Below are 13,323 nucleotides of genomic sequence, written 5' to 3' on the forward strand. Positions count from 1 at the left end.
AGCCAGAGTTTGTCATGTATTAACTGAATAGCATGTTGTCTTTGTAACATGAGGATGAACAATAACAGTAAACATTGGCAATAATTAGTAGGAAAAAACTGAACATTATATAAGAAAGGTTTTTTTTATAGTAGGCTGTTTTGATATTGACTTCTCTTTATCGTAGCCTACCAAAATGAATGGCTGTGAAGAACATTGTGAAGAAAAAGGCAAAAGTGAAAGGTAAGAAAATAATTTTTCAAGTATCTATAATAATTTCATTGTTTTTTTAGAAGCACTCTGAAGATTTCCATTTAGATGTTGATTTTTAAGTTAATTTATCTTCTCCTATAAAATGAGACTTGTTGAGTAAATTATGAAACTACAGTTGAAATTTTTTAATGTTTTAAAAATGTTACAAGGCAGTTCTAGTGACATGTGACAATGTGTTTATTATAACATTGCTCAAGAAAAAAAGCAATATATTCTCTTCACCATCAGAAAGAATTCAAGAAGGGTCTGCAAGAAGATACAGTGATAATAGTATCTTCTCCTGGTGTATTTATAGGCAACTTATTTTTTCTACTTCTCTATTTTTCTATACCTCACAAATTTCATTCTTTAATAAAACCATAGCAGGTAAGAAAATAAGTAAAATAAAACCATAGCAGGTAAGAAACATTTTAAACCCCCACAAATGTTTTTCCTATTGAAAACAGTTTCTAATGTAAGATTTTTTATTTTGTAACACTAAATGATGTATCAGGAAAAGTTATATATGTTGTTGCCCAGCAAAGCAATTGTATGTGAATTTTGCTTTGTATTAAATGATAACCAAGCAGTCGAAGGGAGTTATTTGCAAACTGACAGTGAATTTTTCACTAAGTAACGTTAGTGCATGCTAAGTCACTTCAGTGGTGTCTGACTCTTTGTGACCTTATTAATGTAGAAGTGCTACACAATAGTGTAGACCCTATTAATGTAGAATGGTTTCATACTTAAAAGATTAGCAGATATCTGGGCCAACTACCAATATTTGTAAGACATAGGCTTTTCCCTGTTTGGCAGGCGAGGGGGAAGAAGAGTAAATTAGTATATAATTTCTTCAAGTGGAAACTGAAAACATTATTAACACATAGATTTTTTTTAACATGTTCCCAATTCTTGGAAGCACTTTTGAAATTGTAACATCTCTGAAATCATGAAGGGTTATAAAATTATAGTCATTGATACTATTTCTTTCTTAATGTAAACTAAGTAACAGTGTGTCTTATAATGTTAGATGTCATGTGTTCAAAGAACTGTAGTACTGATACATTCCCTTCAGCCTAGCAATTTTATTTCTAAGAATTGGTCCCAAGAAAAGTTATGAGCAACCTAGATAGCATATTCAAAAGCAGAGACATTACTTTGCCGACTAAGGTCCATCTAGTCAAGGCTATGGTTTTTCCAGTGGTCCTGTATGGATGTGACAGTTGGACTGTGCAGAAGGCTGAGTGCCGAAGAATTGATGCTTTTGAACTGTGGTGTTGGAGAAGACTCTTGAGAGTCCCTTGGACTGCAAGGAGATCCAACCAGTCCATTCTGAAGGAGATCAGCCCTGGGATTTCTTTGGAAGGAATGATGCTAAAGCTGAAACTCTAGTACTTTGGCCACCTCATGCAAAGAGTTGACTCATTGGAAAAGACTTTGATGCTGGGAGGGATTGGGGGCAGGAGGAGAAGGGGATGACCGAGGATGAGATGGCTGGATGGCATCACTGACTCAATGGATGTAAATCTGAGTGAACTCCGGGAATTGGTGATGGACAGGGAGGCCTGGTGTGCTGCGATTCATGGGGTCGCAAAGAATCAGACACGACTGAGCAACTGAACTGAACTGAACTGAACCATAGGTATGCAGAAACATTTCTGTAAGAATATTCATTGCAACATTGTTTATAGTAGTAAAAATCCATAGTAAACACAAAATAAGTTAGGATGTACTCATGCTAAGAGTCAGTCACGACTGAGGGACTTCGCTTTCACTTTTCCCTTTCATGCACTGGAGAAGGAAATGGCAACCCATTCCAGTGTTCTTGCCTGGAGAATCCCAGGGACAGGGGAGCCTGGTGGGCTGCCGTCTATGGGGTCACACAGGGTCGGACACGACTGAAGCGACTTAGCAGCAGCAGCAGCAGCATACAATGAAATACTAAGCAACTGTTCAAAAGAATGAGAAAGAAGGGACGATCCTGGTGGGAGGAGCTGCAAAACATATCCTTCCAGACAACATGAACTTACTGGAAGATCAGAGAGACCTCATGGATGCAGAGCTTGCAAATTACATGTTAATTGTGATGTACAATTAGTCGGAGCAGAGGAGAGTGTCCACTATAAAAGCAGCATAGTTGCTGTCCTGTTATGATGTTTCTGGAGCATTAGTACATGTCCTGCTTTAATGGTGTATACAGTGCCATCAGACAAGGTACTCTGCTTTGTTCCCCTGAGCATCAGAAAGTGAAAAATGTACTCTGGCCTTTTGTCATCCTTTGTCATCTCATCTTATCACTAAACACTGTTCTCTTCTACGTAGCTTCTTTTTCTAGCCACCTATTTTGCCAAGGAGATGGCTTCTGCTATGTATCCCTAGAATAATGAGAACTTGTGCTGAATTTTATTACATTAAGTGAATACCCAAATACAGGACTGTAGCCCTAGTGGGCTATCACAGAGAGTCAGATGTGACTGAGCACGTGCGTGCATACACACACACACACACACAGTATCTTTATACTGAAGACTTCCCTGGTGGCTCAGTGGTAAAGAATCCGCCTTCCAAGAAGGAGATGGAAGTTTGATCCTTCAGCTGGAAAGATTCCCCTGGAGGAGGAAATGGCAACCCACTCCAGTATTCTTGCCTGGGAAATCCCATGGGCAGAGGAGCCTGGCGGGCGACAGTCCGTGGGGGTTGCAAAAGAGTTGGACAGGACTTAGCAACTAAACAGCAGCAAATACAGGAGTGTCCTCTTAGCCTCCTTTTGTAGCAAAAGATTGTCCATCAATTGGGACTTCTGTAATTAAAGAATCATTTTATTTACATAATTGTAATCACTGGCCCACAACGAAGAGTGGAAACAAACCATCACCTTCCCATCCCCAAGAGGACTCCTCCAACCAAAGACTTGGGGTTTATTTAAGCACACAATGTAAGCTATGTTAAGCAATCTGGCTCTCAGTCATAGTGCCGTCTTTTGAGAAACCTCTGTGCCATGAGAGTGAAGTGAAGGAAGAAGCAAACGGGCAGGCTGAACCACAAAAGAAGAAAGATGAGGCAGAGGTCCAAGTAAGCTTGTACACCCACGGAAGCCACAGAAGCAGAAACAAGGGAAGCAGAGGCCAGGGACGCCGGTACAAATTGCTGGACTGCCTGCCTACTATCTAGAACTTGTCTCAATGGATCTGGAACACCTATGGCCATTCTGATTGCCTTGACCGCTTTTGAAAGACCCACCTTGTTCCTATCAAAATGGTCCCTTTTGGTCCTTTACCCTGGACCTCTGATTTTATGGACTAATTCTCTTCTCAGTTGTGGCTGAATGTAATGTGTGTACAGTAAATCATCTCTTTTGCCATCTTAGCTGAAGAAAAAAAAAAATCTGTACCTCAGTGTAATTATATCTACCTATAAATTTTAGCAATTATGGATTTGAGGATTTTTTTAAATCATATAATGTATTTTTAAATAGATTAAAAATAATTATTTTATTATTAAAATTACTAAATACAGTAATAATTGTGGAGATGTGTGGTTCAAGGACATAGTATTTAAATTTATTTTGGTGAGAGAACAGAAGAAAATATTATAAATGTGTTTTGTTATCATAGCTTAATTCAAAAGTCAGAAGAAAAGAAGAATGAGGATGATGAAATAACATGGGGAAGTGATGAATTGCCAATAGAAACAACAGACCATGAAGATTCCAATAAAGGCAAGAAATTTATTAGCAACTTTTAATCAAAAACAATAGATAAAAAAATAAGTGTTTGAGAATTACAGTTTTCAGGATATTTTAGATATGTTATTTCACCGTAGGTCTACATTATTAGGTTCTATACATAAAGTTAAATCACATACACAGACATCAACATTCATTTATATGACCAGATTTTTTGCACAGTTGTTAGAATAAAATAGTCAGTGGCTTGGAATAAAACGTGTAAATAGATGTATAGACACACAGAAACACAAAATCAAAATTTTGCCATCTTGGAATAAGAAGTCAAGGAGCACGTTTTATTTATAGCAAAGTAGGAAGAACAGCTCAAAGACAGGAAAATGTTTAAGAGCAAAAATCAATTGGTCTGCCCTCACAATTACTGCCTCTTTGTTTTAATCTGAGCTAACAGAGCAATAAAGTTCCGTCTAGTGTTAAACTTCTCTTTTCTCATGTAAGGAAATGTTATACTAATACAATGAAATAGCGTGGTTTTGTAATTTGCAGTCATTGTTGAAAGAAACTAAAGAAGTTGAATTAATACTTGTTTTGATTTAGGTAGATTGTTAGTATCAAAGGAGATGCTCAAATCCTGTAGCCCAGGTTCATCCCTCCAGCCTCTGAGCTCCTGTTGCTTTCACCCTCAGTCCTGTAAAAGTTTGCAGTTATTTCGTATGATTGAATTTTGTATTCACAACTAGCCTTCACTCCAGACAGACGTTAAGCTTCTTGAGTATCCCCCTGCAGTGCCTGGAATTACTGTTGCTTGCATAGTAGCTGCATCATCAAAATCCTCCTATCAGCTGATTGATGTAATTAAAGCTGCACTTGTGCAGACTATAGCAAGAAGTCTCTCCTACATGTTTTCCCGGATAACAGTTGTCTTCTGTTATCAGCAGTTTCCATAGACAGTGCAGATACTAAATTAGACACATACCACTTCCTTAGACACTGATACCACTTGTTTGATAAACTTCTAAAGACCCGAAGGATTTCATTTGCATGGAGAAAACTATAAAATGCCAGAGATAGTGGCACTGAGTACCAGTGGGTGGAGAGAGGAGAAATCAGTGTTTCCAGGGCAGTGTTCCCTGATAAGGAGTTTCTGGAGCATCCCTTCTTCATTTTTCCTCCATGTGCTTGGAAGCCAATTTAAATGCAAAAAACAGGACTAAATACATTTTTATCAAGTAAACAGTCCCATTTGAATCCAGAGAAACAGAAACAACTTAAACTCCTTTAGAAACTTTTAAGTAATTGAGAGTTAAGAGCCCTTAAGAATGCTGAACATTCAGCAAGGAGTTCCCTTAAAAGTTGGGTACAAGGATCTTGCTATGGCCAGGATTTCCCTTTGTTAACTGTAGATATCTGCCTACTTGTTAATTCTATTGCCTTATTAATTTCAATACTCTCAACTTTTGTAAAAACCAGATGAGGTGAGGATAAGCTCAAATTGGTTCTCTTATTGGCTAAATCAGTTATGGGGGAATTTTTTTTAATTAACTGGTGTCTTCTTTTTAGAGCATCCCTTTCTGACAAATGAGGAACTTACCACACTCCCCATCGTCAAAGTGCTTCCCTCTGGGAAATACACTGGTACCAAGCTGAAGTCAGTCATTCGAATGTTGCGGGGTTTACTCGATCAAGGAATCCCATCTAAGGAACTGGAGGTAAGGAGCTTCTGACAGTGGTTCTTTCTCAGACGAAGTGTTGTGCAAGGTTAAGATAAATTTTGAAAAATTTGAAAATGTCTACTTCTTTACAACCTCCAACTATAAAAGCGCCATCTTGTCATTTCTAGCATGCTCAGTCACTCAGTCATGTCTGACTCTTTGCAACCCCATGAGCTGTAACCCTGCCAGGCTCCTCTGTCCATGGGATTTTCCAGGCGAGAATACTAGAGTGGGTTGCCATTAACTTCTAGCAGTAAATTAATTTTTCTGATTAGAGTCCTAACATAATAAAGGAATCTCTTTAGACATTCTGGAGCTTGATAAATCTCCTTGAAGAATATCCTCTTATGTTAAGATGAAGACATTTTTTTAAAAAGCCAAGTATCAATTCTAACCATCCACTAAACTTCATAGTTAATATACCATAGTTGTGATGCATCATTTCCAACAGTTTCTTGATTTAGTATTGGGATTTTAGGCTGATTTGTATTAACAGGACATAACTATTTCTAAACAAAGTTTGCCCTAATCAATAGTCAGTTTTGCTGCCTGTACATTTTAAGCATTTGCAATCATTACAATGAATTACTGCTTATCTCAACAAATTTAATTTTATTTCTATTTTTGCTTAACAGAATCTTCAAGAATTAAAACCTTTGGATCAATGTCTAATTGGACAGACGAAGGAAAACAGAAGGAAGAACCGATATAAAAATATACTGCCCTGTAAGTTCCAGTTTGGTTTCAAATCAAATGTATGTTTAATATAATTTAAACCAGTTTAAAACTTACGTGCTAGTTTGTCACTCACGTAAGTGTGCACACACACAGAGACATTCATCCAGAGATTTACATCAGTAACAAATAAATTTATATATATAGTGTAAACTCTTTTAAAAGTTTCTTTGTATTCTGAAAATTGATTAGGGGAATCTTAAATGTATCTTCAGACATTCGTGAATTTTTAAGGTCTTTCTAAAAATATTAAATGGCTTCTGGATAAGCAATTTCTTAGTTTGTGTGTCATAGTCAGATCTATATATTCTGCATTTTAAGCACAGAGAAATGTCTGTGGTCCACAACAGTTGTGGATGTGCACGTGGCCATTCTGGGATTACCAAGTTGCATTGTCCTTTGAATTGTTTCAGATGCCACATGGAAAACCTGGTGATCCTATTTTTACCCACCCCATTTCACCAATCAACATGTGACTTTTTAAAAATATATATGAATATGTGTATATAACTAAAATACTAACATCTAGCAACTTCTTATAATAATCATGAGTCATATATACATATATTGGCATATTGAATTGTATCACATGACACATTGACCTTATCTTTGCCAGGAAGTCATAACTTCAAAGATAAATAATAGAACCAATAATGACAAACATGCAATAAAAATGACACAATTGAATTTTTTCAATCAGGGTAGAAGATACAAAATTCATTTAGAAAAACCTCCTTTAAGAGTTGAATTTCACATAAATCAAATGCATTTCAAGAAAAACTTTTTAAAAACGAATTGAGTCTTAGACAAGATTTTTTCAATGGAATAAATAAAAATGGAATAGAGCCTGGTTTGCCATAAAGTACATGATGATTATTTCAGGCAAATAAAAAAATGGCCGGAGTAGTATCTCAAAGCACAATGGGATAAATCAAGAATTACTGAGTGGATTTGCTTCTGTGGAACAAGAAACAGAAGTCAAGTAATAGCAGGGCAATTGACAGAGGATTTTGAAATCTATTACTATGTTATAATTTGGCAATCACAGAAATAACCCGTTAAATTCGTGAATATTTAAAATAGAAATTACTTGCAATGTATAAGTACATACAAATTAATTCTCTTGGCTAAGATGGCTTATATAGTGCTCACTTTGGCAGCACGTATACTAAAATTGGAACAATACAGAGAAGATTAGCATGGCCCCTGCGCAAGGATGACATGCAAGTTCGTGAAGCGTTCTGTGGGTTTTTAATGGAATATTACTCAGCCATAAAAAGGAATGCATTTGAGTCAGTTCTAATGAGGTGGATGAACCTAGAACCTATTATACTGTATCAACCTAGAAGGGTGGGATGGGGCAGGAGATGGGAGGGAGGTTCGGGGGGAGGGGATATATGTATACCTATGGCTGATTCAGGTTGAGGTTCGACAGAAAACAGCAAAATTCTGTAAAGCAATTATCCTTCAATAAAAAATAAATTTGAAAAAGAAAAATTGCCGGGGTCCAGCCCCGGTGGATCCAGGGAATTCGAAGGGTGGATGGCGTTGGCGTGGAAAGACTTGTTTATTTATTAATATAAGATTAGATTAAGAAACTATAGTGTAGTAAGAAGATTAAGTGGAGGAAGAGGGCTGAATAGCTTGGTTTACACTGGAGGCCAATAAAATTCCAGACAAGGAATTTGCACCATCCACGTTGGGCCACCGGCACCCGCTTGAATATCTAAGGGTGCCTCGCCTTAAGCTCCCTTTCGTGCGAGTCTTAACAGCCAGGGCAAGTAAGTAGACCTGGCGAGCCTCCGCGCCCCAGGTGGAGATTCAGCCTGAAGTTAAAGTAAAGAGCAGAGAGAGGGAAAGGGAGAGAAGAAGAAAGAGAGAGAAAGACACGGGGGGAGCCAGAGTCCCAAGAAACCAGGCCGAGAGACTAGTTCGAGCAACTGGTCCAAGAAGCTGGTCCGATCCTTTATTGTTCAGAAGGCCTTTTATACTTTTGATAAAACATGGAGATCAATGGGTAACACAAAATTATGTAGCGTTTGCAACCCAGATTCTTTCCGTATATCATTTTGTATACAAAAGGTCTCAGGTGATTTACATTATCTTCTGGCCAAGAGGCTTGTTAACACTTTTTGGCTCTCTTCCTTAATGAATGTTAATTTTGTTTCCCCTGAAGTGTTTTTCTTTAATCTGCATCTCCTTAAAGCATTAAAGTTACATCTCTATAGAACAAAGGTGCAGTGGGATATAACAAAGAAGGTACTTAACTCAAAGATCTAATGTTGCTAATACCAGGTCTACTACTTGTTTTCCTATATACCAACTATATCTAAAAATAAAGGATATGAAAATTCAGCAGCAAGCATTGACTCAACAAATGAAACTTTTAATCAGTCCTATTCTAAAGATTTTGACTCTCCGGAAGCCCCTACGTTCCTAGGATGTTTTAAGCTTCCTGTGCCTCCTGCGGTCAGGAGGCCTCAAACAATCACACTCGCAGTTGTACGAGTCCTGCAGGCAGGCTAGAAAGCCATCAGAGGGGTATTTGGATTGAAACACTCTTTCAAATGCAGAAGACTAAAGCCCTGAATTGACTTTTTCCAGAAAATGTCAGAAGAGTGGAAAAGCAGAGCACAAAAGCCGGCAGATTTTTGTTGGGGTACATGCTTAGGAATTTCCAGAGGGGCCCCTGAAGTCTGAGCACGCCTTGCGTATGTCAGCTTCCTTCCTCATGACCTTGTCACGGGCGGGATTCCTCACACTGGCTCCCGGCAAAAAATGGCTTATATACACTTTTCACTGGGGAGCCTGCTTTGAAAATTTATATTTTGACTATATGAAATTACAGTGCTTGGAGAATGAAGCAACCTACCTTTTTATTTATTGCATTAGTTTATTATTTTGGCTGCTTACGTAAAAGAATATAATTAGATAAGCATTAATTGTGCCAATCATATTTGTAATAAGTACTTTAGTAGTTTTCCAACTTGGGGGGAAACTCACTGAGTTACACCTTAAATATACTTGCAACATGAGGGAAATGTATAAAATGATTTCATTGTACTACACCTTGAAAACATGCCTTTATTAAAATGTTTGTGATTTCATCTGTGGTTATGGGGAAAGTCTCAATCTTTGACTCACCTGGTCTATGAGGCTCTTGTTTAAAAATGCATGATATGGATGACTGTGTATTGTGATGGGAAATTCACAGATGATGCTACCAGAGTGCCTCTTGGAGATGAAGGTGGATATATCAACGCCAGCTTCATCAAGATACCAGTGGGGAGAGAAGAGTTTGTCTACATCGCCTGCCAAGGACCTCTCCCCACAACTGTTGGAGATTTCTGGCAGATGATTTGGGAACAAAACTCCACAGTGATAGCCATGATGACCCAAGAAGTAGAAGGGGAAAAAATCAAATGCCAGCGCTACTGGCCTAACGTCCTAGGCAAATCGACCATGGTCAGCAACAGACTTCGACTGGCTCTTGTGAGAGTGCAGCAGCTGAAGGGCTTTGTAGTAAGGGCAATGACCCTGGAAGACATTCAGGTGCGTGGATTCAATCTTTCCATGATTACATCAGTGTCTTTCTCTGAACAAAAGCTAATGATTTGAGTCCCATTTCAGTGGAACTAATTCCACCCATTATTTTTAATCTAATAGAAACTTTACTGTGACCCTCGTCATGAATTCTGCCAGTTTCCTCTAGTATGTTGTTTAGTGACTAAATCATGTCCAACTGTTTTGCAACCCGCTGGACTGTAGCCCGCCAGACTCCTCTGTCCATGGGATTTCCCAGGCAGGAATACTGCAGAGGGTTGCCATTTCCTTCTCCAGGGGATCTTCCTAACCCAGGGATCAAACTCGCATGTCCTGCGTTGGCAGGTGGATTCTTTACCACTAAACCACCAGGGAAGCCCTTCCTGTAGTATATACTGTATTAAAATGAAAATGGAAACGCGAGACTTTTACAGAATCAACCATCATCCTTTGCTTGGTGTGATACCACAGAACAGCTCAAAAACTATGTGCTAGAAACTTTTTTTTTTAAAGGTCAAACCTCTAAGTAGGCTCAATAAAACTTTTTTAAAAAAATCTCCACGTAGAAAATAATCGCCTACAAAGACAACATATTTTAATATAAGGACAATTGTAGCATAAATGTTTGTTAATCAGGTAATTCCGATTGCTCCACCTAAGCACTGAACAAATTATCTTAAATTAGATAAGTGGTTATACCTGAGGTTAAGCTTCTACTGTTTCTCCACCTCCATACACGCTCACATTTTTTCCTTCGTCCACCCAGTAATGCTAACTTGGTTTGAGTAATGTGTTTCCTATTGGAGTTTTAACTCTGTTGAAGAATAATTATATTTTCATAGAAACAAAGCTTATTGACTCAGTGTTGTTGGTGGCATGTATACAGAGCCTGAGAATTTCCTTCATGATTTCTAATTTGTGATTTTACAAAGATTATACCTCTGTATTCATTTACACCAGCCTATGCATTACTTGGGGGCTTCCCTGGTGCCTCATATGGTAAAGAACCTGCCTGCAGTGTGGGAGACCCAGGTCTGATCCCTGGGTCAGGCAGATCCCCTGGAGAAGGGAATCGCTCATTGTCCACTCCAGTTCAGTTCAGTCTCTCAGTCGTGTCCAGCTCTTTGCAACTTCATGGACTGCAGCACGCCAGGCTTCCACTCCAGTATGCTAGCACAATTGTTCGCTATTTCTTAAATGACTTATTAAACAACACATGTTTATAGAGCTTAGACTTTGTTATAGAATCTAGGGATTCAGAAGTTAACCATACAACCAAAGGAAATTGCTGACTTCATGGAAAGTAATTTCTAATGAGAAGATACTGATGTTGATGCTATGAGAAAGACATCACAGGAACATTGTGGGGAGGGAAGCATTTCAGTCAGAAAGAGCAAGTGCAAAGGTCCTGAGACTAGACTGTGCCTAGTGTTTTTAAGAACCAGAGAGGGCCCTGTGCTGGAGCAAAGTGGCCAGGAGGAAGAGGTTAGGTGTGAGAGGAAGCTGGACCACATCTGTAGGGCTTTTAAGCCCCTGCAATGACTATGGCTTTTACCTGAGTAAAGTTGAAAAGGGGTCATTTAAAAACAAAAAAGGTTGTTATTCATAACAAAACGTAATTTGCTTTTAGGGTTTCCAAAAAGTAGTTTTTACCAATATTTAAAGCATGGATCTGGTAACCTTTTTTATTTTTCATTGGAGGATAATTGCTTTACAATGTGTGGGTTTCTGCCATTACAGCAATCTAGTAACCCCCTTTATAAAGGTCCTCCATGTGTTGTCTGATGGAGTCTCTTTGTCTCTTCCATTTTTATTTGGATCTAATCCAACGGACCAGGCAAAATTTTAAAGGACAAAATAAGAATTAATTATATGTAAATGACATTATCTACTTATTCTGTTGTACAATTTCAGACAGGAGAGGTACGACATATTTCTCATCTGAATTTCACTGCTTGGCCAGACCACGATACACCTTCCCAGCCAGATGACTTGTTGACGTTTATCTCCTACATGAGACACGTTCACAGATCGGGCCCAATCATCACACACTGCAGCGCGGGCATTGGACGTTCAGGGACCCTGATATGCATAGATGTGGTTCTAGGATTAATCAGTCAAGATCTTGAAGTAAGTACAGGATGTGTTGTGATCTCAGAATTTTTTATTTATTAGTTTGTATGTACTACATAGAATTGCATTTTAGTAAACTTTCAAAAACGCATAGGGCATAATCAAGAAGAAAATAATATTCCAAACTTATATTTGTTTTACTGGGGTTTTTTAACCATCCATTTAAAGCCCCTTATGTGGCATTGCATTTTCACTCTATGTAGTCTTTAGACTTGTGTAAGATATTCATTGTTATCACACTTTTAGAGACAGAAATATTGAAGTGCCAAAGAAAGTGTATCTTTGAAATGAAAAAATATTTTGTTTTTGTTCTTTTTACCTATAGGTGGGAAACACATACTTTATTATACAAATTGATACTGAATTGTCTATCTATAAACAATTACTCCTGATTTTTCAAATTACTACTAAATAAGCAAAGTTAATAAGAGTATAATCTTACTTAAAACCTAAATTAGTATAAATCATACTTAAAATGTTATCTTACTATACATAATATGTAACTAATCATCATCTCTTAAAGAATTTGCCAAGAACCATACTATCTTGCTCTTCACACTCTCACGATAATTTAAGTAGGACAAAACAAAATAGTTTGTTTCTCCATTGGGAATATAAAAAGATCAGGAATTTTATTCTGAGCAGCAAAATATAGGAAAAATAGTTAATGGAGACACTAGAATTAGTCGTTCCAAAGAAAAGAGAATTCCCATTGGGGATTTTCTAATAGAATAAACTTCCTAATTCTTAGAAAGATCATAAACAGAATTATCAAATGATAGCAAAGTCAGTTCACCAACTTATTTTGTCTAGAAGAGTTTCTCAAGACTGATAGAAGGGAAAGGAGATTGGGGTGAAGAAATCTATATAAGCCACTCCTTGGTGAACCTTTGGGGTTCACAGTCAGTTATCATTTTTAGGTAACATACAGGCTCTGTTTCCTTTGACAGTTCGACATCTCCGATTTAGTGCGCTGCATGAGACTGCAGAGACACGGAATGGTTCAGACAGAGGTGAGTGTCAGCTCTTACCTTCTGATGAAGATTTTTGTAAAAGCATTTCTAGGGCTGTCTTTTTTCAATGTTGCCTTTTAGTTTAAAAAATAAGAAAATCCAATACCAACAATGAATAGATTACAGAGAATAGGATGGCACATTGGGGGCAAAAATTTGAGGTGGGACAAAATAGCATGTAGTTAGTAGCATTTCAGTTCCTACCTAAAAAAGAGAGAGAAGGTAATATTCTTGCTACAGAATTTTCCTGAGAGGGAATGGATTCAGCAGC

At 37.8% G+C, this 13,323-nt stretch overlaps 1 protein-coding gene across 8 annotated transcripts in view; it reads left to right on the forward strand.

Moving 5' to 3' along the window:
* The window catches only part of PTPN13 (protein tyrosine phosphatase, non-receptor type 13), a 219,810-nt gene that overhangs the window by 204,005 nt on the left and 2,482 nt on the right, over window positions 1-13,323 (forward strand). For all 8 annotated transcript variants that reach the window (XM_018049692.1, XM_018049694.1, XM_018049696.1 and 5 more), the window contains 7 exons: window positions 167-222; window positions 3,846-3,949; window positions 5,477-5,625; window positions 6,264-6,354; window positions 9,578-9,915; window positions 11,821-12,036; window positions 12,990-13,052. In XM_018049692.1, coding sequence (XP_017905181.1) covers window positions 167-222; window positions 3,846-3,949; window positions 5,477-5,625; window positions 6,264-6,354; window positions 9,578-9,915; window positions 11,821-12,036; window positions 12,990-13,052 — 1,017 coding nt within the window. The remainder of the gene's footprint in view (window positions 1-166; window positions 223-3,845; window positions 3,950-5,476; window positions 5,626-6,263; window positions 6,355-9,577; window positions 9,916-11,820; window positions 12,037-12,989; window positions 13,053-13,323) is intronic.

Source organism: Capra hircus, chromosome 6, assembly GCF_001704415.2.
Source record: "Capra hircus breed San Clemente chromosome 6, ASM170441v1, whole genome shotgun sequence".
Lineage (NCBI taxonomy): Eukaryota > Metazoa > Chordata > Mammalia > Artiodactyla > Bovidae > Capra > Capra hircus.